This window comes from Phyllostomus discolor, chromosome 7 (assembly GCF_004126475.2).
Source record: "Phyllostomus discolor isolate MPI-MPIP mPhyDis1 chromosome 7, mPhyDis1.pri.v3, whole genome shotgun sequence".
Classification (NCBI taxonomy): domain Eukaryota; kingdom Metazoa; phylum Chordata; class Mammalia; order Chiroptera; family Phyllostomidae; genus Phyllostomus; species Phyllostomus discolor.
The window spans coordinates 21,275,471-21,299,951 of NC_040909.2; the positions used below are offsets into that span (position 1 = coordinate 21,275,471).

At 42.2% G+C, this 24,481-nt stretch overlaps 1 protein-coding gene across 10 annotated transcripts in view; it reads left to right on the forward strand.

The window, feature by feature from the left end:
• THRB (thyroid hormone receptor beta) overlaps positions 1–24,481 on the forward strand; it is a 341,636-nt gene that overhangs the window by 288,932 nt on the left and 28,223 nt on the right. For 8 of the 10 annotated variants that reach the window (XM_028518289.2, XM_028518287.2, XM_028518284.2 and 5 more), the window contains 2 exons: positions 17,894–17,994; positions 22,925–23,072. In XM_028518289.2, the coding sequence (XP_028374090.1) occupies positions 17,894–17,994; positions 22,925–23,072 (249 nt within the window). Of the gene's footprint in view, positions 1–2,703; positions 3,390–8,969; positions 8,974–9,748; positions 9,759–14,098; positions 14,106–17,893; positions 17,995–22,924; positions 23,073–24,481 lie in introns of those variants that run through there. The other 2 variants (XM_036031523.1, XM_036031518.1) reach the window with 2 other exon arrangements.

The window sequence follows — 24,481 nt, forward strand, 5'->3', positions numbered from 1 at the left end:
TGCATTTCAAGTTCAATGTCAACGTTGAACTCCACTTCCATCAACAGTGATGAGGGTTTCATGCATTACTACAAGAATAGCCCCACTTACTACAAGGAGGAGTTGCAGAAGGTTCTGTACTGTTTTCTCCAAAAAATAAAAGTTAATGAGGAACTGGGTTCACTTAACTGTGTTTTAAAACATTTTTCCTATTCAGTGATTACTGAGGGCATTCGAGGTAGTTTCAATTCAATAAAAAATGCTGTTGATTCTCAGGGGTTCTTCCAAACCTTTCTTGAAAATCGAGAGAAATCACTTTTCCGGAGGTGTTCTTTCCTTGTTCACTGCTGTGTTTATATCCAGTTCTGAGGCAGAATAACACTTGGATATTTCGAGTACATTTCGCAAATTCAAAAAATTGCTTTTCTGTGGGGTTGTGTTTTTTTTTGGAATGAAAGTTGAGGCTTTGGCTTTAGTTGATGCCGTTACTGGTAAAAGGCAAGAAATTGCTTGGTTTTGTGCCTTTGGTGAAATAGGGAGCCAGGAACTACACGGAGCGTCACTGCACAACCGGGTGGATTCGCAAGCAGGTCCTAACCAGAAAGAGGCCTCGGAACAAGTGTGTTTGCCAGGAAACAAAACCGCTTTATTGATAGGTTAATTTTCAGATTAGTTTGGGGAAATCTGAGATAAATAAATGAAATCAGGCACAAAAGGAAAAAAAAGACATAAGGCCTGGATTCTTTTTCCTGGGGTTTTCAGAAAATAATCATTGCTTCCAACGGAATGTTTTGACATTTTCAGTAGGGAAAACATGTTAATTGTGATGTTATGTGTATGTGCTCTTAAAAACCCTTGTGAGTAAATCTTTTATTTGTTTTAAGAGTAATTAGAGAGTGAGAACACTATTACAACGTTAGCTGCATTCTTCTTTCCTGCGGTGACATCCATGCTTTCTAGGATGTGGCGATTCGTTTTCCAGTTCAAATGAGCCCATTCGGAGAAAATTCCTTTACATGTTTTGTAGTTCCATTTTTCATATTTATAGTTGCTTTAAAGGTTTTTTGTTTTTTATAGCTGTTACTTGTCTTAGAATTGCAGGTTTTTGAGGAGTCTTCTCCCTAAATGTCTGCGGCGTCTGTCTGGGTTTCTTCCCTTATGTTGTCTCACCTGCTGCTTGTGCTCTAACCCTTCGCCTTCTTCCCTTGAGTGCGTAGCTCACTCACCACATTTCTAGAAATCGTCAGCACTTAAAAGGCTCCCTGGCATGACAATGACCAACCTCACTTTGTATATTGAACACACAGGCTATTAAGCCACTTGGTGGCAGGGGCTGTGATTGAAAGTTTGAACAGCCTCTGCTCCCACAGAGGAGGAGGTTTAAACCACCTCCTGCTTTGTGCTTAACAGACACACCCCGTAGGTGTTTGTTGAATGACAGCAATACCCTCCTTTCCCCTGCCGTATGTCCCTGTCCCGGAACTCCAGGCTACAGTTACCTGAAGCTTCATGTCCAAAGTGGAGGTCTCACTATTGAATGTTTTAATATTATATTGCTGTGGTCCCTTGGGAGGGAAATACCAACAAGGTCACTCATTTGTGGACCGGCAGGACCCTAAATGTTAACGTCACCGCCTGAAGCCCAGCCCTGCAAAATGAGTCTCCAGAAAAAAAAAGAGAAAGAACCCCTAGTTTCAAAGAAGGCAGCTTCCACCCTTATGTAATCAGCATCTGGAACACACACACACGTGTGTGTGTGTGTGTGTGTGTGTGTACATATATATGCTGACCACCATCCACACAGAGAAAATACTGTTAGTAGCCATCTCGGCAAACAATTACGGTCTAATGTGATATTTGCTGGAGTCTTAGTTCAAAGATATAGTGATTCTTGGAGAAAATGCTTCTCCTGTTTTGCATCATGTCTTTAAATGTCAAGTGCATGAACACCACTTAAATCCCAATCATGCTTCCAAACCATCTCAAACGCAGATTTGAATGGCAATAAAATGATGGCATGCGCAGTTTTCCACATTCTACTGTTAAGAGTGCTGTCGGGCACAAACAGGGAGTCTCCAGCCAGACCACCCTGAACGCGCCCGATTCCGTCTAAGCACAAACAGGGAAGTGTTCTCATAGAGGGGTATTCTTCTTTCACGGACATCCCACACACTCGCCCTCATGCACTTATAAACAAAACACAAAGGCGGAAGGAGCAGTTAACTTAAGCCTTAGGTCTCATGCAGATTAATACTAATGATGTAGAAAATTATCAGGTGCGCAGAACGAAATAGAATTCACTAGCAGACACCAGCGGCATTTTCAAATGTGGCTTCGCTTGGCACGTTTTAAAAACCTGCGGGACCTGTGTGTCATTTGGAAGATGGTTGGATTCTGGTATTAAAAGCCAAGGAGTAACATTCAACAACAGGTTTAACCACTAACATTTGTATCGCTAGATTAATATTTTAGAGTCAGTCATCAGGCTCATAATGCCTGGATTTTCTCTGGTTCATGCTAATAAACTTGATTATTGATTTTAGGATTTTCTGTGTATCCGAGAATAGTCTCTAAGATGTCTTTGTAATGTTCCATGCTTAAGTTGTCAACCAAAATGACATGACAATGAGTAATCATTTTCTAATCATGTTGGAAGGGGATAAAAAAGAGCCTATAAAATGACTCTTCCCAGCTGCAAAGCAACAGAAACATTCTTGCCCTTGCTCCTGTAGCTGGACAGAGGTCATCCCTACCTGCCTGTCGCCTTCCCCAGGAATTAGCTGCATTCACAGCTTAAGACCTTGGATAGTCAGAAATCTGCTTCCCAATATGTTTGAATGGCAGGAGAGCTCAAAAGACACCTCACCCTAAATAGGATTTTAGCATGTCAGGTGCTATTCCCAAGTAAAGCAGGCTGGGTTGCTGTGTTGGTGGTGGTGTTTATTCATCTTCCCTTCTCGTTTCATGTGTATGGATAGACGCTTCTCGGCGTATATGCCTGGTTCTCTGTCTGTATGGGGCTGCTGAATGCATGCATAGAGTGTGTGTATATGTAAAGTAGAAACTGAACCAGGGTAACAGAATGAACTACTGTATGCAAGAACTCTATGAAGTGCACCCAGCTGCTGGCAGCAACTGCTACATGCAGGCCACTGATTATTACGCGTATTTTGAAGATAGTCCGGGTTACAGTGGCTGCCACGCTCAGGCTGTGCCCAGTAACAACATATATATGGAACAGGCCTGGGCAGTGAATCAGCCTTATACCTGTAGTTACCCTGGAAACATGCTGAAAATCAAGGACTCTGACTTGGACATGGCCCTGAATCAATACAGCCAACCTGAATATTTCACTGAAGAAAAGCCTACCTTTTCTCAAGGGCAGTCGCCATCTTACTCTCAAAAAAAAGGTAGGGACCACTCCACCTAAATGTATTAAAAGTTTCCGTTGTGTGTGAAAGTTACAGTTTGCATCAGCGTGGTCCGATGTTTGACTTTGAGTGCTGAGTGTTGGAAATGAAAACAGCAGTAAAGAGAGGGTGCTGCTGGGTGATTGAGAGTGGTCATGAGCAACAAAGACTTGCAAGCACATTTGTCTTCATATATAGAAGACAATCATATATCTTCATAGATACAGCTGGATCAAGTTGTTTTTTAGATGCTGTGTGTATGGCTGTGTGTGTGTGTGTGTGTGTGTGTGTGTGTGTGTGTGTGTAGAGAGTGTGTGTGTGTGTATATATAGTGCAAAGTGATTATCGTCAGCTTCTTTGCTAAAGAAAACATGTAAAAAGCTTCCCCTGGGTGAGTAAAGTACGGTGGCGTTTGAAGTGTGATATTTCTCCCCACTTCAGGTTCAAATTAAAAACTCATTTGACTCCTTCTTGGCACTTCATACTAGGAGTTTATTTCAGTTAACTAGTAAAATATGTCAGTGATTTTTTGATACTACTACTGTGTTAGGATTTATAAATGTTTGGTTTAATATGTTTACTTATCCATGTAAACTGTAAAGAATCTACTTGTAACCACAGCAAGCTGTAAGAATATAAAACTCAAAAAGAAACTAGTACATTTTATATTGCCACTGCATCCCTAAGGTTTAATGTGTCTGCAATCATGTCAAATGAACTCTCTATATGAGAGTGAAATATCCTTCAAAATATCCATTGCTGAAACAAATACAGCATCCACTTATTTTAATAGACACTGATTTTACAAGACTGCTTAATTTTCAATCCATAGAACATCTCCTGTATTACGAAAAAATAAAAGAAGCAGCAAACCAGTAGCTGTTAGGAAATTTTGTGGCAATTGCCAGATTTTAAAAAAAAATGCTTTCTAAAGTAGCTAAAATTCTTGTGCAAATGTACCAGAAATTCATTTTGTTCTGTGTATGATCTACAGGATGTTGCATAAGAAACCAAATTAACAAGTTTTGTAATTTACAAGAATATGATGCCCATTGATCTTCAAATGTGAATTTCTCTGTAAAATTATCTTGAGACAGAATGTGGTTTATTTGATATGGCTCCCGTAAAAATTATTCGCTTCTTTTGATGTGACTCTACTAGGTAATTAATAGCAGCCTGTCTTGAAAAAAAATAAAATCTTTAAAAAACTACAAACTGAGTCTAAAATCCCTTTTCAGTTTTTACTGTTCTATAATTTGCAAATATGAACTCTGAAGGGGATTATAGCACAAAACATACTCAGACTGGTGCATCTGCATTTTCATTTAGTTTTACCTTCTTGTGAAGGGCATGAGAATTTCTCATTTATTGCAAGGGGCTGACCACGTAAGTCCCCTAATGGAAACATCTGAGGTAGATTGTGCGCTTTCTGTGTCATTCACTCTTATAAGTAATTTATCTTTCAAAAGAAGTCAGCGTTGCCTCATTAACACTCCTGGAGGTGCCTTTCTTAATGATGTAGAATCCTTCGAAAACGTTGGTGTCTGTCTCTCTATTTGGGCATTCCGCTAGTCTTAAAAATTCCTGCAAAACTTTTCATGCTTTTTACTCTTTTTTCTTTTGTCTTTTTACCATATTTTCTTCCACCAGCCCTGGAGAATATTTGCTTATAAAACATTAAAACAGGGATTCTTTACTAATTAATTTGAAGCATGAGCTAGAGGTTAAGACACACTGGATGCATATATTGATGTAATTTCTCAAAGCCATATGCCATTAAAAGGCCACCGCCACCTGCCAAACTCACTAAATCAAAGCAGGCAAATATTCTTAAGTGCGCCGTTATTTACTGTTGCAAGTCTTTAAGTAAATCCCAGTCAAACTAAACCCAGCTGTTAACCGTCTCTTAGGACAAAAGGTCATACCCAACATGTTTATCCACATTGATCTGCTATTGATTTTTGTTGGTGCTGAAGGACCTCAGTAATATCTCCTTAAGGCAAAATTAAGACTATAAACAGGTGTTCGGTGGGGCAGGCCTTGTTTTTCCAATTGGATTTTTACCTGTTTTTGTGGAACTCATAATTGCTTCATCTGTGTTTGTTGCTGTCTCTACAGCTATAGAAACTCTTCACTAATGTAGCTGTCTTAACTTTTTTATAATTTTTAAGGATGACTTATTCTCTAGCCTTTATTGGAGTTTTCTAGTATGTGGAGAACAGTCATAATCTTGTTTATTTTTTAAAGTGTACTTAAGTACACATAAATGAAATAAAGGAAAACTACAGACAGAACCCAGTGTTAAGACTGGTTATCTTAATGGTTGACTCTAGAATGACTTATTAACTCTCCCTCTGTATTTTTTCTGTTTTTATACTTGTAGCCAAGAGGGAACAAAGTTATCAAGTTCCTGAAGCGCTGAGAACACAAACTAAGGAAGAGTCAGAATTCCGTTTATTGAATCAAATTTAAAATAAGACTTCAAGAATTGACAGGGGAGCCCATGTCATTTCCACACTGAGGAGGACTGAAGTGCAAATATAATGTCTGTCTTACTTTTCATATAGAATATGAGAAAACACATATTTCATTTTTAAAAGTGAGAGACAAAAGCACCATAGCTGTCACTCAGAAGATATGAGCTCCTTACTTCTTTTTGTCTTTCAAATAACCTAACCAAGATGTGTCCCATTAAAAATCGGTCACTGCAGCCAGTTCTGATCGCTTCTAACGTCCCCCAACAGCTCGAGTCTGGCTGTTCTGCAGGCAGCTTTGCAGGTCAGCCTCTGGCTCTGTTTGGGCAGAACTTGGCCCTGGAGTGTCTGCCCTGGGCAGCCCTTCTCCACAGGGTTCTTTGCTCCACGTTCAATGTACCATCTTTCTAGGAACTGTGTGTTCCAAGAAGTTGCTGGTGTGTTTGTGTCAAAGTTGGTGATCATGTCCCAGAGAAAAAGGATTTCCTGTTTTGGAGCCAGGGTCGAGGAAATGCGGTGTGTTTGTCCTGTTCAGTGTTGGTTTGGTTTTGATCACACATGTTCGTGTTCTGTAGCCGGTTTATGTGTTGCGGAGAGAAAAATGAATAACTGAGGCAGAAAGTCCGCATACAACTAACTGCTCTTTCTGAATCTGCTTTCATTGCCCCTTGGTCTCGGAGACAAGAATCTAAATCTTTTTGGATGTCCTGTAGCCTGTTGACTTTGTGTGAGTACTTGTGCAGATGTTAGAAATGGAAATTGAATGGTAAGGTTGGGGATGTTTGAAGTGACCCACATCAAGAGGCTCAGATTAAAAATAGGAGTTAAGCCCAAAGAAATATGATTTCTAATTAGAATTTCCATGACCTCTTTTAAAGTTGGAGAAGGATTGCTATACCATAGAGCTGGGGTTGGGGAGGTTTCAAAGTCTGCACTAAAAAAAAAAAATGCTACATAAGCCACAGGTACCCTAAAATGCTAGAATCACACTCCTAGTGAGAGGCAAGCAAGAAAGGAAACCAAAAATTGGCAAAATTTACAAGTCCCACTGCATAATCACTCCCAACCATGAACTTGAATAGGAGGCGATTGTACACTATTTTGACTTCTCTTTCTCAACATTCCCTCCCTTCCCTTCCCTTCCCTTCCCTTCCTCTCTTTGTCTCTCCCCCATGTCCCGCCACTGTCCCTCCATCTCTCTCTCTCTCTGTCTTCCTCTTTCTCCCCCATCTCTACTTTTCCTCTCTAGTTGAATTTCTTTAATTTAGACACATACGCAATCAGTCCATCTAATGAACTGTTGCAGACATCATGTCTTTAAAATGTAACAGTACTTAAGAGGTTAATGCAGCTGCAGATTTTTCTACCGTGTTTATGTAATTGTAAGGATGCTGCTGTGAGGCTAGGATTCACATTAGGCACCGCCACCGGTACACTATTAAGAGACAACACCACTCCAGAAAACAACAGGGCCATTTTGTAGAATACATAATATACTCACTATTCAAAAGGTTAAATGAAAGTGCCTCTCAGCTCCCAGAAATGGAAGCAAAGTAAGAAACAACAGCAGTTTCCAAATCAACTCTAAGGGCAGACAAAAGCATGAGCTGGCTCTTCTTTCTTTTCTGTCTTGTCAAAGGCACGTCTTTCAGAGACTTCATTAGATGCCCTGGCTTCATCCTGGAGCATCTACTGCCATTCCTCACAGTGAAAGCTAAGAGCAGGAGTCCAAGGCCCTATGAGAGGCTGAAGGCAGATGCCCGGCAGGCTTGGGAGGGAATGTGGGTGCTGCTTATTTTCTGCATTCAGGGCTCACACCCACCGCCTCACTTGTAAATACTTCCCCACACACTCAAAGCTTTTTGCTCAGCTCCCAGCATTCAGGTGCATTCAGCCTGAGGTCCAATTGCTTCCCGCTCTACCATCTGCTCTGGTTCAGCTTTTAGGACCCCAACTTTTTGTTCTGATGCTAAGTGGCAGGGCCCACTTAGCATCTGTATCCTTCCTTTTCCAGATCCTCAGAACTCCTGAGCTCCCATGCGCTGTCCTTGGTACCAACCTCATCGCTCCCTCTGTGCTAGGTGCCTAACGAATGTCCTCAGTTCTCCTGAACACTCCCAGAATATGCCCCACCCTGCCTCTTTCCTCACCTGCACATTCTTCCCTCCATGTTGTCCTGTGCTCTTCTCCCCATGTTCACCCCTTGTTTCCTTCAAAGACTTCTGCTTCCAGCCACTCAATGGCAGTCCTCCCCTGCCCTCTGCACCCACCACAGGCTCCTCCTGAACATTCAGACCCTTTCCACATGGTCTGTTAGATCAGACACTTTCTCCATCAACTCTTCCCCTCCCCAAAGAGTCCCATTTCATTTCAGGCTTTGTGCTTCCATCCACACCCTCTGTTCCAAAATCTTGTCCAGTTTCTCCACGTGTTCCTCTCTCTGCCATACTGCCCCCATCCGTGAACCAATGAACGATGCTTTTTTCCTACCCAGCACTCACTGCCAGCCACACGCCAGTGCTCATTCTGCCATTCTCAGCCTGCATCACTTCGGGTCACTAACTGAGCTCACAGCCTATCAGCCTGTTCTATTTAATCAGCACCACATTCAAAGGCAGGTGCCCCTTGTTTTATACAATGGCGCTAAATGATGCGCGCAGATCAGCTTTTTGAAAAGAAAATAAATTATATATCATATGTAGTAGACCGGAGTTTCTCAGCCTTGTCACTATCGACATTTGGAGCCAGATAATTCTTTGTTGTGGGAGCTGTCCCGAGCCTCCTCGGATGTCTAGCAGCATCCCCAGCCCCTATGCACCAGATGCCAGTGGCACTTGATGCCCTCCTCCACAGCAGTGACAATTAATAATGTCTCCAGATACAGCCAAATGCCCCGTTGGGCTCCCAATCTCCCCACTACATTAATTGAACTCAATATTTAGAGATCTTCTGTAGTAACAGATTTTTTGTAATGTGGAAATTCCTCCTCCATTTTCATATTGAACAGCTCAGATTTTTGCAGATTGAGCTCTGTCGCTTGTTTTTCTTTTTTGCTCAGTCCTCCACCCGCCACCCAGCCCCCAAACTAGACTGAGCTGTATCCAAATGGAGTAGTACCCTTGAACGTACATAGACATGTATGTCTACAACATGCTACTTACATGTATATTATAGACCATTCCCACAGCCTGAGTTTGGCTTCTATTTGCCATGTATGCTTGTTTGTGTCAACCCATCTGGACCATTTGCACTAGGAAGTCAGTAACCCCCTCCACGCTCTGTGAAGTGCTCACCTACCATGACTGCAGGCTGTACCTGCGGGGAGACGGCACAGCTCACCGCAGCAGTGATGTGATTGGTCCTGATAACAATGTAGCCACTCCTTCCCCTTCATATAACATCAGGCTGAGGAGCTGATAGCCCACATTTTTAGCGCTATAATCTTGAATCTCATTCTGGATGGATTCTCAGATAAAGAAAGGCAAACATGTTCTCAAACATGCAGGACATGAAGTAACAGAGGGCGTTCTGTGCGAGCCCAGAGCCATAAGATGACTCTTAAAGCACAATCAGAGGTTAGTGACCCTTTCTGTTCCCCACCCTTCCCTGCTCTTCTGATAAACGTCACCTTCCTGCTGTTTAGCCCATCTCTGTTAAAACAGGAAATGATCTCATTAGCACTGGGGTTCTAAAACTCAAGTGCCCACAAGCACCAGGGCTGATAGCCGTGACAGAGGGGCACAGTTGTTCCGCGTGGACTGCTGAGTTTAAGTTTTGCAACCCACACAATACATTGTCTCTGTGTTATAAGAGTATTTTTACTTCCATAAACAACTACATTCTCTTCCATTTTTCTTGAATTACTTTTGTCTTCCCACTTTTGAGAAAGATGAAAGTTCAGTGAAATACTTCTTTACTTATATAAAGACATAACACAAGAATAAACATAAATGGCAACTGACATCGCGCCTCAGAGCTGGGGCAGAACGGGGGGCTGGTGCCGACGGCAGGAGCTGGAAAGCGCGCCTGTCTCTTAGGAGGCAGGCTGCCCTACTCAGTTCAGCTGACGGCTGCCCTGAGAAAGCGTGGGCTCATTATTGCCAGGTCTTCCCATTTTTCACAGGAAGCAAGAAATCTAAGTTTTATATGAAATCTCCTGGTTTTCCAAATTGGCTGAGATTTTTAAACAGTCTGCAAGCCAAACACTGTAGACTGCCAGTGTGTGTGCCCTGGTGATTAAAACTCTGACTGAAACTCATTATACCAATCTATTCCCTTTCCTGGTGATTTGCATCATCAAGTCACACAGTTCTAATTGTAGATTGAAAGGTTATGTCAGCTGCTAAGAATCTGAGCCTACAGGGATAGGAAGAAGGAAGGTTCTTCTTGTGCATGAAACTGTAGTATACCCAAGACTTCCCTAAAAAATTTATATATTTTAGTTTCATGGAGTTGTGAGTCAGAAGAAATCATCTAAAACTTACTTTGCCCCTAAGATTTTTAGATGGTAGAAATCCAGAGTCCCTTGTCATCATGACGTCTTCCTTTTGACCTCCTGTCACCTCTAACCTGGTCCTCCTTCTCCTTCTTTAGCCCTGGGGGCCCTAGAGTTTAAAAACTCAGGACTCCAGTGGCTACTGACCCCCAGCAGCACAGACCCAGCCAACCAGAGGGCGAGGCATAAAGCAGAGATGCCCAGTGATTCCCCTAGGGCGGCAGCGAGAACAGAAAGACACCTGCCATGCTGAGGAAATGCTTTGTGAGGTGGGAGCGTGTGCAGCACCTCTGCCGGGAATTCGTGGACAGTAATGAGAGGATAGCTTTTGGTCAATGCTGTTTCAAGGTCATGCCCAGTGTCTTGCACACGAGGCCAATACATGTTTGCTAAATAAACAGATGGATGGATGGAATGGATATATCGTTTATCAGAGGTTTAAGATTAACATTACGCAAAACTTGGTACCTAATACCAAGAACCAAATGTAAAAGGAATCAGAACTAGTATGTTGGGAAAGGCTAAAGGATGAACCATTCAAGATGTTTGAAGTCTGTAAAGAAATGACATAGGGAAGAAGGTGCCAGTGGGATAGGGTTGGCCAGGGGGTGGGGAGGAGGGGTTACTTAACTCACAAGGGTCTGTGCTGTGGGATGAACTGAGGAGGCTCAATATAAAATTGGAAGAATAACTAAACATGCCAATGATTTAGCTTCCCTAGGGGTGTTAAAATATAGTCTCATCTGATACCCTGACTCAAACCACTCAGGATTCCTTGCTGCCTCTAAGTCAATAGTTCCACAGGATGAGTCAGCAAATGGACCTTTTTCACCTCTCTGAGCTGCCCAAAGCATTTCTTAATACCAGCAGTAACACTGCTCCTTCCAGATGCCAGGGGTGCTCCTGCTAGGCAAACGGTCCTGTGCAGAAGTTAAGACCAACCACACTGGAAAAGGCCTCTGAGCTCAGCTTCTCTGCTAGACCTTTCTTCCTAGGTGGCAAGAAATCTACCAAGATTAATCTGCCTTATGTTCTCATCTTTTCCCTAAGGCCTGTGTCTAACAAGGTGATAGAAGGTGCCAATGTTTATTCTCCTAGGACCTGAGATGCGGTTATATTTCACCCAAGAGAATTAAACTAACGAGGCTTCTGCTTTTACACATGCACAGGAAAGCCTTGAATCCAAAGCCAACCGAAAAGCCAAGCTTACTGCCTGTGGCATGGTTTCCAGTGCAAATGTACAAGACATCTCCGTCCACATACCAAGTCCCTCTGGGAATCCAGTTCTCTGAAACCAAAGTTGGCTACGTCATGGGTATACCTTGAAAACATTGTGCTAAGTGGAAAGCCAGTCACAGAAGACCACGTTTTATATGATTCTATTTATATGAAATGTCTAGAATAGGCAAATCTATAGAGAAACAGAAATTGAATTAGTGGTTTCTTAGGGCAGGCTGGGTGGAGAGGATAGGAGGAATGGGGGGTGGCTTCTAAAGGTACAGGGGTTTGGGGGGTATGATGCAAATGGTCTAACATTAATTGTGGTAATGATTTCACAACTCAGTGACTCTGCAAAAACCATTGAGTTGCATGGCATGTGAACCATATCTTAATATAGCTGCTCATAAACAAGGTAAAAAATGTGAGTAATATTTTACCACATCACCTTGTTTTATATGCAGGATAATACTCATCAATTAATCAGACATTGCCAAGTGACGACTAAAAAAATTCTCAAAGTCGTTTGCTGAACAAACAGGTGGAGTTTCCTTTCATAATAATGTGCTTGATAAAGGGGCAGGGTGGTTTATTAGTCTAACAAATAATGCGCCTGAGTGTACATAAAAGCTTGGTAAACGGGTCCTCCATGGGCGTATCGTCACAGGGCCTGGTGGTTTCTGGGCGCACTGACCGTGCGTCTGCAGCAGTCACCTGATGTGGTGTGCAGGCGCGACTCCCCAGTGAGCGGCGCAGTTTCCAGGGCTGCGTTTCTCCTGTTTGTTTCCAGGCGGAGCCCAATACTGACACCCAGTTCGTGTCCACACCGGGCAACAGAACTGGCACCACATGTGCATGATCCTCACCTAGACATGCTAGCATGGGGCACACCTGGGGACCATGAACAATGACAAAGATGGAGACACGGGGCTCAGCAAGCAGGAGATGGTTAAGTTCTCCAGGAGAATTGGTTAGCACGTGATGTTGTCAAGTATATCCTGTAACCTTAAGGGAACCCACACCTTCCTATGCATTCTGTACGAAATGTTACTCCCTGGTGGAAATCATTTAATGGTGGATAATGGACTTAAGCATAATGATTGATGTGTCATTGCCTGTGGTGACCGTTTTGGGTAAATAAAATGGTTCCAAGTTAACATTTTAGAGAAAAGAAAGAGGTGGGTGGGGTGCACCAGTATGATTATGTAAGCAACTGCTACCAGCGTACATGGATGTTTTTGTAGAAGTTTTGATTATTTAACTAAAGGCCTATTTAATCACCTATTCATCACCCACCAAGATAATCTAGGAAAATTAAGAGAGCAAAGCAAAGCATCCAACAGACTACCATTCCAAGAACAGAAGGAGCCTTTTCCACTTACAGATTGAATTATCACCAGATTCCAGGTTCACAAGAACCTTTAAAGGTCAAACGGTTCATCCACCTACATAAACGGTTGGCCTGTCAGGAGGAGGAGTCCAGTGTTCTGCTGCCCGCACCAGAGATAAAGCAGGTAGAGTGAGAGATGGTGAGGGACCTGCATCTTCCTAACGCTGGTTGACATTTGCCGGCCCTCCCAAGGCATTTCCCACAGGCAACACACTGTCCACCTGTATTATAATTCATCCCTGCATGTGATATTAGAAGGAAAATGACCTGTGTCTCTTTCTCCCTTATCTCTGCCATCTGCACTTGATACCAAGAACTCAAAGTCTCACTCTGACCAACTGTGCACAACCCCTGTGTATAAGAGTTAGCGTTCCTGACGTTGGTATGTCTATTCCATCTGCCTTTACCAGGAAGGTGCAGTGTTTTAATCATTGGGTTACCTTGCTGTTTCAAGTTACTTTGTGTGTTATGTGTTCCAATGCACACACAAGCACTTACATGTCACACTCACACACACATACTAGATTACTAAAATGAAAAAACACCAAAATGCTACAGTGGCTATCTTGTGGTGGAGATCTAGTAGGTAAATTTGTGCTTTGCTAATTTATGTCTTTCAATTTGTCTATAATGAACTGTATTACTTACATAGTTTTTTTATTTTAAAAATCTGGACGTGGTAAGGAACTAATGCACACATAGTTTTGATGCATAGAGACTGACCACTGAAGTCCATTGATAAAGTTAATGATAAAATTAGTAAAATCCATTGATAAAGTTAACAGTTAAGTCCAGAGCATCTCTGACCATTTTCATTGTAACCCGCCCCCAATTCTACACACGTGATAATTAATTAGTTCTCTGGACACAGAGCCTTAGTGGAATTTTTATGTTGCTCCTCGGTATGGATGGACTCTGCAAAACTGTGTTTGGAAAGAATCAATGCCTGATGAGTTTTCCTGTAGATTTTGTTGGTGTTTCTTATGAAATGTGAGCCCCAGCACCACCTGTTACCTCGCAGACCGTGGTAAACAACCTTGGGGCTTGGGGTTTACAATCGTGTGAAGGGGAAGTCTAAGAGCAAGCAAAGACTCTCTTGAGTGGGATGAATAGTGGTTTATAGAGCCCAAAGTGGAAAGGTGAGCATGTCGTATAAAATTCCAACTTTTGGTGATGGCATCTCAGTCCAGCTGGCCTGGGCATAGCGATCCTCATGTGGGGACATGGTGCTGCACTTGAGCTCTCCTTGGTCCTGTCTCCCTGTCTTAAACCTGGTGATCAGAGAAGAGTCAAAAAATTTTTTAAAAAAAAGCAGGATCAAATCTAGTTGATTAGTGAGCATGCATCTCCCCAGATTGCTAGCCCTTGGAAGAGCTTGAATCTAGATGTCTTAGTCTTAATCAGAGTGGAAGCTTGGTTTCTTGACCAAAAATCAAACTTTCTCATGCAGTTTTCATTAGGTCAGAAGTTTGGACCTGTATCTGCATTATCATCTCTTTCAAATACCATTGCTGAGGTCTTTAGTCGTTCCCATCTGTAGGTTCCAGAGAGACCCCCCTCCCTTACGTGCTTTGCCCTTGGCGGAGAGCAGCAATGTGGAAAAACTGTGATGCAGTCATCCAAGGAAGCAAGTGCTGAACACCTGGGTTTGAGCATGAAGGACAGGATCCCTGTCCTCCAACTGGAATTATACAAACCTGTTGGGAGGCAGAGATTACAGTCTAAGGGAAGGAAGAGTTCATCATAGTTACAGGGCAGATAGCAAAGAGCTGTTCTTGGGGAAGCACACGGAGGTAGGGGAGCACCCAACCTGGACTTGAGCTGAGGGGCGGGCGGGAAGGCTTCCCTAAGATTGCCCCTTGTGATTCTGGATGTAGCCCGATGCCAGTGCCTGCCACAGCATATGCAGGCGATCTCTTGTTTGTTTTCCCCACTCCACTGGGAGCGTCGCCAAGAATTCTCTAGAATTCTTTAGATCCTTGGCACATCGCCTCGCCTGTAGTGTTACCTATATAAATGTTTATCAGACGGAACCATCCTCTTTTATTTCCTTTGTTTCCTTGTTTTTTAATAACAGCTTTATTGAGACATATTTCACATCCCATAAAATGCACACATCTAAAGTGTACAAAATATGTCCATACAAAACGGTGTTTTTCACTCAATGGTACTTAGTACACGCACAGAGTTGTGCAGCCGCCAACGCTACACAACACCAGAACATTGTCTTTCCCCTGAAAAGAACCTTTGTGGTCTTTAGCAGTCACTTCCCTTTTCTCCCTCCCTCCCTCCAGACCTTGGGAACCCCTCGTCCCCAAAGGGGGTGTGCCTATGGGTGTGCCTATGCCAGACATTCCCTGTAAGTAAAATTGTCAGACGTGTGGCCTTTCACATCTAGCTTCTTTCATTCAGCATACAGTTTTCAAGGTTCATCTGTTTTGTCCATATAACAGTACTTCATTCCGCTTATGGCTGAATAATATTCCATTGTGTGGCTACACCACCTTTTCTTTGTCCATTCGCCATTGGGTGGACACTTGCTTTGTGTCCACCTTTTGGATACCATGAATAATGCTGCTGCGGGTGTTCATGTACAAGTTTTCGTGTGGACATAGGTTTTCGGTTCTCAGGCACACACCTAGGAGTCGAATCGCTCGGTCATCTGTGATTTTATGTTCAACATTTTGAGGAACTGCCCAACTGTTTTCCAAAGCACATTTTACATTCCTCCTAACAATATCTACAAGTTCTAATATTTCCGTATCCTCACCAACACTTCTTACTTTCTGTCATTTCCACTGTAACCATCCTAGAAGAATTGGTATCTCATTGTGTTTGGGGCTTGAATTTCCTTGCAATGTTGTCGAGAATCTTTTCATAGTCTTTCCTTCATTGTCACTCGCCTCTTTTTCTCCCACTGAGAAATGACCAGGGCTGCAAATACAGGACTCAGTTGCTGATTCACACAGAGTAGGGCAAAAGTAGGTTTACCTTTGTGGGTATGTAAAATACGGAGCTTATTCTTACATTACTATTTACTAATTGTTATATTATTTTCCATACAAACACTGTAAACCTACTTTTGCTCCACCCAGGATTTTTCTCAAAGGAAGAAACCACACCTTATTTGTCTGTATATTCTCAGCACCTAGCACAGTGCTAAGCACATAGTAAATGCTAAATGAATGCTTTCTGAATTCATAGATGAATTTTTTGTTAAACACACAAATCTTCCACTCTCCTTTTTTTTCCTGCCCGGATCCCTCCAGAGCTCTTTATTAAAATGTCAAATGAGAGTTTTGAAACCCCGAAATGAACTCAACAGATGCCCTGTGGTTTCCACAATGGAGAAGTAAACCGAGAAAGGCTGTGGTATTTAAAAAGATAATCCCACACGTGACCAAATCTCACTTGGAAATCATTTATATCTCTCCCAAGAAGGAACATTTTTTTATACAAATAAAGTCTGTGCAAAGTAATTACTTTTTAAAAATGTATTTAATTGATTATACTATTACAATTGTCCCATTTTTTCTCCTCCGCCCTGTACCCTTCCCCCTCCCCTCCCCCTTTGTTCATGTCCATGGGTCATATGTACAAGTTCTTTGGCTTCTCCATTTCCCACACTATTCTTAAGAAGTGGTGAAAAGGAGTCATTTTCTTGTGTTTCCTTTATGGCTTTGTTCTGAAAAGTCAGCCCTCAGTAACCTAGTTTAACAGAAGATCTGGTGAAAACCAGCATGTTTCAACCTGGCTAATCTTTTGTGAATCCAGTAAGCGCTCACTAGTCAAAGAACTTCACGAGGGACCGTGATCAGGAGAAAGAATGATTTTGTTTTCTCAGCTTCTCCCTTCCCCATGTCCCAAAAAATCAGACCCTGTTTTGAGTTTTTTTGGTCTTGTTAAAATTATGTGCTTTTATGGTGAACTGTCGATACACCTGAAACTGAATTTTCCCTTCTGAATTCGTTTCTTGTTTGGGCATCATTTACAAGTGAAAAGAAAGAGGCAACGGCAGCTGGGAAGTAGACTGCTTCTGTTTTTGTTCTGGAACTTTAGCTTCCTGAGTCAAGGAATACAAACTAGTAACACACTATTAGTTCTGTGTTTATGGATTTGTGATGGTTGGATTTATATTCTTAAAGAAGGGAACCCCGGTTATTTTACATTACTCAATGTTGTTGAGTATCATAATATCACAAGTTTACCAAATTTATTTCTAGATAGCCTTATTCATTCTGCTTAAAGTTAACTATCTTTAGAAAAAGACCGGCTTAACTTATATGAGAGGACTAGAAGTTAGTCCACCTAGGTTGAGTCTCTGCTGTTAATTTCTGGGGTGACCCCGAGGAAGGCAAACTTAAAGTCCTGTTCGCCTCAACAGGACTAGATCACCTCCCCGGACCTCTCCAGCTATAAAGTTTGCCGAATTTATTTACACAGTGCCTTGGATTTCAAAGTGGATTGAGTCCTCTAAGAACAGGATCTAATAAGCTCTATGAAAGAGATTGCATTATCCAGAATCCAGGGCTCCCCGGGTGCCTCACAGCCTGGCCTCTCCGCTTGACCCTGGGCTCCGACAGCCTGTGGGGGTCTGTGTCCAAGGCCTTCCTCGGTCCTGGGCCTCACATTAGCTCTGTAAGTGCAAGATGAAACGCTAGAGGATATACTGGGGAAATAAGTCCGGGAAAGACTTCTCAAATGTTTTCTTGTGAAACGTTTTGTTTACCTTTTGTATTTAAAACTCAATGATTCAGAGGTATAGAGCCTAAAGCAAAAACTGTATGAAAATGTGTAAAATAATTGCCTGGCCTCCTCTGTCCCCAACCTCACCTCCTGTCCTCTCCTTATCCTCCTCCTGGCTGGCGGTTTCGACTTGAACACGATATATCATTTTCTCATATTGCTCTTCTTTCCTCCTTCACAGGGTACATCCCCAGTTACCTAGACAAGGACGAGCTCTGTGTGGTGTGCGGTGACAAAGCCACTGGGTATCACTACCGCTGCATCACCTGTGAAGGCTGCAAGGTAATGGCCCCGGGCTCAGCCCAGCTCCGGCCTCCCCACCACCCCAAGACCCTCCCCCCTCGGCCCAGAATGTGGAAATCAGAACCAAATTCCACCATCTGCGGCCTGTTGCTCTCCCGGGTGTCTGGTAGTCAGGCCTCTCCACTTCTTGTCTTGTTCAAGAACTAAGTTGTTTTTTCTAAATCAAAAATAGCTAAATGAATTTTGAGAAGAACGTAATGTCTGGTTTTTCAGACAGGGAGATAATACAATAAGAAGAAATTAACGAAATTCTCACTTTGCATTTTCGAATGCAAAGATACACCATGGTATCCTCCCAAGAAATCATCATTTCTCCTCCTGTTTTACCTCCAGTGTTTTGAGGAGACAGAGCTTGCTCTACTGCAGGCTGTTTGCCACTATTAATCTGAGTGAATATGCTCGCTTTTAAGGTGTCCATTAGGGAATATCTTTGAGACTACTCAGATTCAGTTAGGTTCAGAAATTGCCCAAATTGGCTTTCTGCACAGCCTGCGGTCAATAAGTAAATTCTGGCCATCCATCAGCTAATGTTGTGCTCTGCGGACCATCTTCAGGAAATACTTGACAAGAACGCGCCAGTAATCGACGGCCGTTCCCTTTCCGAAAGGGAGCCCGAATCTGCCTACTCACAACTTGTCCTCAAAATTAAGATGAGCTTTCTGACCAACAGCTTTTGGTCCAACAACCTAGCCTAGAAAAGAAAGGTCACTAGAAAGGTGAATAAAGCTTAATCCAGGACTCCAGCCAGCATTCAACTAATGTTTCACAAATGAGGAGGTATATGAAGTCAGGGAGAGGCTTTTTACATGTTTTCTTGTTAAATGTTTCCTTTACCTTCTACGTTTAAACAAAATTACCACAAGATGTACATTCTAAAACAAAAGTTGTATTCAGACAATTCAGTCTTCCCTCCTCCGGCACCCACCCGATCTCCTCTCCTCTCCTTTCCTTCCTCCAGCTACCCCAATTGCCTCCTAACCTTTGACCCTAAGCCCCGCAAATCAGTGTTAGCTCAGTTGCAAGCTGAGGTGCCCCATTTTCCCAGTGGAATTATTTTTCATGCAAATTCCCTACTTTCTGTGTCTGAAATTAGGAGACATTTAGCAGAAACCTGCTAATAACCTGCTACATCCATTGGAAAGACGTCATTTCTAAGGTCCCAAGCCCATACATCTACTATCTGGAATGTGATGAAATGTGGTCTCATCCGTCCAGACCCCTTTGATCTGGAATTTGTAATGCTTTAACAAAGACTGGGCTAAAGGTTCTTGCTTCATCCATGAAAATAATGTCTTAAGGAGTTTAATGGAACTAAGTACAAACAAGTCCTGGCTGTGTACTAATTGGAGGACTGGCAGATGTTCTCTTGAAGGCACAGCTTTATTAACTTGATTTGAAAATAATAAAACGGCATTGCTTTAGATACAGTCTCTTATTTCAAGAGCTCAATAATTCAAATGAACCTTTTTTTCTAAATTAGCCCCAATTCATAAGGCTCTACCAACCTAATTATGCAGCATTGAGATTCTTTCAAATCAATTTCAAATGGCAAATTTGAATTCTGGGAGAGAACCTAATGAAAATTACATTCAATAATCAACTCCCAAGGTAACTCTAAAGACTGAATGTGCCCTACTGAGAAGACTTAATGTTCATTTAGCAACTGACTTAAACGAAGGGAGAATCAAGCATCTTAACCTGGGATTCTGCCTCACGTACATCTTTAGAATGATCAAGAAATCCACTGGCCTCTTTTCTCCAAATCACAGGATATTTGGGGCCTGATTCCACTGAGGTTTACTTAAGAGGAAAAAACCTGTAGCACAAAGCTGGATTTCTCAGCTCCTGCCTTGGTCTCAGACCAGAACCCTGTTTCTGGGATGCCCTCATTTCTAAAATCAGACAGAAGCCTTCCTAGGGTGGTCAGGCAAATTGTTTAACGGGATGACAAAGTATCCTGGAAAAAGACAAGAATTTTTCAAATGAAACACAGTGTTTAAGTATGGCCAGAGATTTTTTTTTGAAGATTGTACTTTACATATTGCTTATTCAGATTTGTCATTAAAAAACATTTCTACCCCATACTTGCCATGTGTATAAGGAGAATCATTTTTGCCCCAGAGACAGTGGAAATCTTCTGGAGGTGTTTTGTGTGTTTTGACGGGCCAGTTTTTATGCACTTTTTATAGAAAATGTTGATAATGCCCCAAAGTATGTCTTGTTTTAAAGCAAGACTAAAAGCTTTTTTAATAGCTGCCCAAATACTGAACTAAGAGGGTCGACACTTAGCATCATCTCAGACCACTAAGAAATGGATCCAGGTCATCTCAAAATGCAGGGAAACTGGTCTGATGCTGAGTCATAAAAGCCAAACCTTCACTCACCAACAAATCTCGGATGAAATACATGTTATTATTCGGTCACTGGGACATTTCTTTTGTCAGCTCGCCTCAAATAAGTAGACTATTTAAATATTTCCCATCCTAGTTCATTGACTTCTGGGACTTCATTTTGTCACTTTTTAAAATTAAGAAACCTAGCATCTTCACATTTACTGAAATGAAGTGGTCCCTCACCTCATGTCAAAATATTTTCATTATAGCTTAGAGGAGGTCAACACTTTAAAAGGGAGTTAGTCTATGAAGTGCCTAAGAAAAGTCACCAGAGACAAAAGCCACAGAGAAGATGACACCATGACTAGCAGAGCCTGCCATCTCAACACTTGGTTCAAAATAAGTAAAGTGTAAATTATTGTGCTTGTTTCATCTAAAAATTCATAGTAGCGTTTTTGGAAAAATCAATGTTACTCTTGTGGCTGGTATATCACACCTCATCTCTCCTTAGTGTTGTCTGACTCCTCAGTACTCGTCCTGCCCACCAGAACGTGAGTCAGCGTCAGAGTTTGGGTAAGAAAGGGTCTCCCCGACTTTGGATAGAGCATCAACAGTCCTGTGCTCACAGCAGCGTGCCCCCATTCTCAGTGGCTGCCCTGGACGTGGGTGTCCCCACCTCTAGGGTACTTTGCCTCCTCTAGAAGGAAGAACGCTACCCAGCCCCTCTCCTTTTTGACTCCGACCCCTGCCTTCTTGCCTGGAGTCTCCTGGGTTCTCTTCCCTCCAGGCAAGAGTAACCCCTGAAGGATGAAATGGGCAAAGGGTAACAGAGATCAAGGATGGGGTGGTGTTCACGGGAAACTTATTTCTCACTCTGTGCCATGCCCTGACATTGGTGCTTTAGCAAGATTTTCCCACCTTGCTCACCCAGGGAAACCCTGCCAAGCCACCCAACAGCGGCATGGTGTGTGATTTAGTGAGTCTTGTAACGGTATCAACAGCATTCAAACTAATGCACTCAAGTGGGTGAGGGTGCAAAACCCAAATACAATATGATGGTTTTTCTGTTAGAACTTGAACACACATGCCTCAAAATCAAGTCCATTCATTGCAGTTATTGCTCTCATTATTTCATTTTATTCCTCTTTGCCCAGTATAAAATCCTACCTTTGACCTTCTCTTCATAAGGAAGAGATCTCATGTCTGAGTGAGAAATATGCAAGCAGTATGTGTCCATAACCAAAGCCTAGAACAGTTAAACTGATTGATTAACATTTGGGCTTTATCTAGGTCACCTTGGTATTCCAGTCCCATAATTTACATGACCAAGTTAGAAGTCTCACTTAAGCTTTAGTGGCCAACATATTTTAAAAGGTGCTTTGCCTTGCTATTCTACTAAAATGAAGGGTTTGCTGTTTTTCATTTTTGAGAAATGAGTTAGGGAGGACTATTTATAATCTGCACATCTAAAACATTTAAATAATATAGTAAAATTGGATTCAGTTTATATTTATATCATATAGGCAATTAAGGAAATAAGGTTTGGAGTCCAACTCCTGGGGTCCAGCGTGAACTCACCACGTGACTTTGGATGAGCGATTTAACCCATCTGCGGCTTTGGTTTTTTAACCCCCGCAGTGGAGATACTGAGCACCAACTTCATAGGGTTGTAGGAGAGGTAGGAGACAAGTGTCTGCAGCACTTTGCAGTGCGCCCCTCCCAAGAAGTGCTCTCTGCCATCATTAATTCCTACAATACCGAAGGAAGCCAAGACTTCAGTGCCCTGTCCAGAAAGGTTCTAGTATAATACACCCTTGAGAGAGTTATATAAGCCACCTAAACCTGGAATGAAATGGTATCCTCAGAAAACTTTACAGTGGTGTTCTCCACGCCTTAAGAAAAGACAAGACATTTTACACTTCAGGTGTATGTCAACGGACAGTGGAGAAAAGGCGTGTGCTGAAAGACCCCAGTGCTATGAGCTATGGGAAGACTTTGGCAGAGAACGTGAAATGTTCTATTCCCCAAGCACCGTTGTTTCAAAGACTCTCTGAGCTGGTCATGGCCATCTCAAAGGTCAAAAACAAGAATTAAACTAAATCTCTAGAGGCAGTTATATTCATTTAATTACTAAATGATGAAATTATGATGACAAAGTACTGCAAGTATCCAGCTCATTTATTCTCCAGTATAAAGTACAGCAAATCTCTTCACAGCTTAATTTAGCAGCACGATTATGGCACTCTATGAAATGAAATAATATAATTTAATTTTATTACTCAGCGTTTAAAAAAATAGAAGCAAACACAAGATCTTTCCATTAGCCTCTTTTCTTTGAATAAATGCCAAAAGGACAGTAACTCTGTAAGTCCTGTGACATCTTCTTCAGCTCAGATTTAGAATTATTTAGATTCACTTTGACCCAATTGTCCTGTATTTCAATAAGTACAGCAACAGGCCCATATACAGGGTAAGAGCCAAAACAATCCATCACAGCTACGAGGACACAAAATTCTGGAGTCATGCATTTCTAGAAAATATGAAACTGTTGTCTTGGGCCTTTCTTTTTCCTGTAGGGTTTCTTTAGAAGAACCATTCAGAAAAACCTCCATCCATCCTATTCCTGTAAATATGAAGGAAAATGTGTCATAGACAAAGTCACACGAAATCAGTGCCAGGAATGTCGCTTTAAAAAATGCATCTACGTTGGCATGGCAACAGATTGTAAGTAACCTTCTTCCTCTGCTTTATAGTCAAGGGGTGTTGATTGGGGAAAGGTTGGGTTCAAGGAGATCAGCCAGGCAGAAAAGCAAGCAGGAACGCATGTGGGGAGAAGGAAGGCACCTGGCATTCCCACAGCCGCTGCTGGGTGGTCGCCACCCTGCCTCTCCCTTATCAGCTCTTGACTCAAGGTATCCAGAGGATGGGTGAGGGAAAGTGGTTAAATGATCCCATCATGTTTGCGAGACTGTTAGCAATGCTCCATCTGCAACAGAGATTACAAACAACAGCTCTTGTCCATTCGCCTTGGTCAGGTCTACTTTTACACGCAATATTGACATGGCAAGAGCATCATGGACGAGTCCTACTATTTTTTCAAAAGCAGAGACAGGACTTTACTTTGGGGGCATTTTTGGAGATGGGGCACTGGCAGAAAACATCATGATCAGAAATTTCTGAAGAATGTGAAGCTGAGCTATTACATGAGTCACCCTGCCGTTGGCTGGTTGGTATATTTTTAGCTGGGAAAACATTCCAAGCTGAAGTCGTCCTACCCAGTTTTCTAAGTGCCACAGCATATGGTGGTGAGATTAGCTGCCATCCCGGTCTCTTCTCCCCACACCGTGGAAGGGATTTACACCCGCCACTTTAATTAATCTGATAATAAAATAACAATTGTGTCATTCCGAACAGGGGCCTCCCTTTTGCCAGGCATCAGGGCTAATGACCTCTCCAGGCATAAACTTTTTGTACATCAATTAAGGATTCCAATCTTGAGGGTTTAAAAAAAAAAGTCTGGGAGAATAAAAAGAAAGACAAAAAATAAAGAAAGAAGAAAGGAATGCATTAAGGATTTTTTTTTTCTTATGAAAGAGGAAATAATCATGCCTTATGTTTATGTGACTAACAGGGTTCTCTCAGCTGGAACAAAAATATCTGTGGAATGTCCTGGTTTGCCCATTAAAGAAGACAGAATGGGGAGTCTTACAAAAAAGGAGGGCTGGGTTAGGGTGTTAGGCTGAAAATCCTGGGTTAATCCCACCTCCGACTAAGTGTGTTCTTTGTCTTTATCTTTTAAAGGCTTTTAGCCGCCGCCGACAACACACCTCATTAGGGTATGTGAGATGATGGACAACAGCTGAGTACTTAGATGTGTCACTATGATGAACTGTTATTATTGAGTATCCATGTCATTGTTTTATTGAGAACTTAAAGATATGACTGTTTATAAGGTTAAAAAAGCTCAGTGTTCATCTGCGTTTTGAATTCATTTGAATTCATTATTTGCTTGTGAGATATTGTAAGAGCTCAGGCTTTTGAATCAGAAAAAAACGCTGGAGTCCCAGACCTGCCACTTGCCAGCTGTGTGACCGTCAGCCCTGTCTCTGGTTTCCGTTGTGAGGAATGGTGGC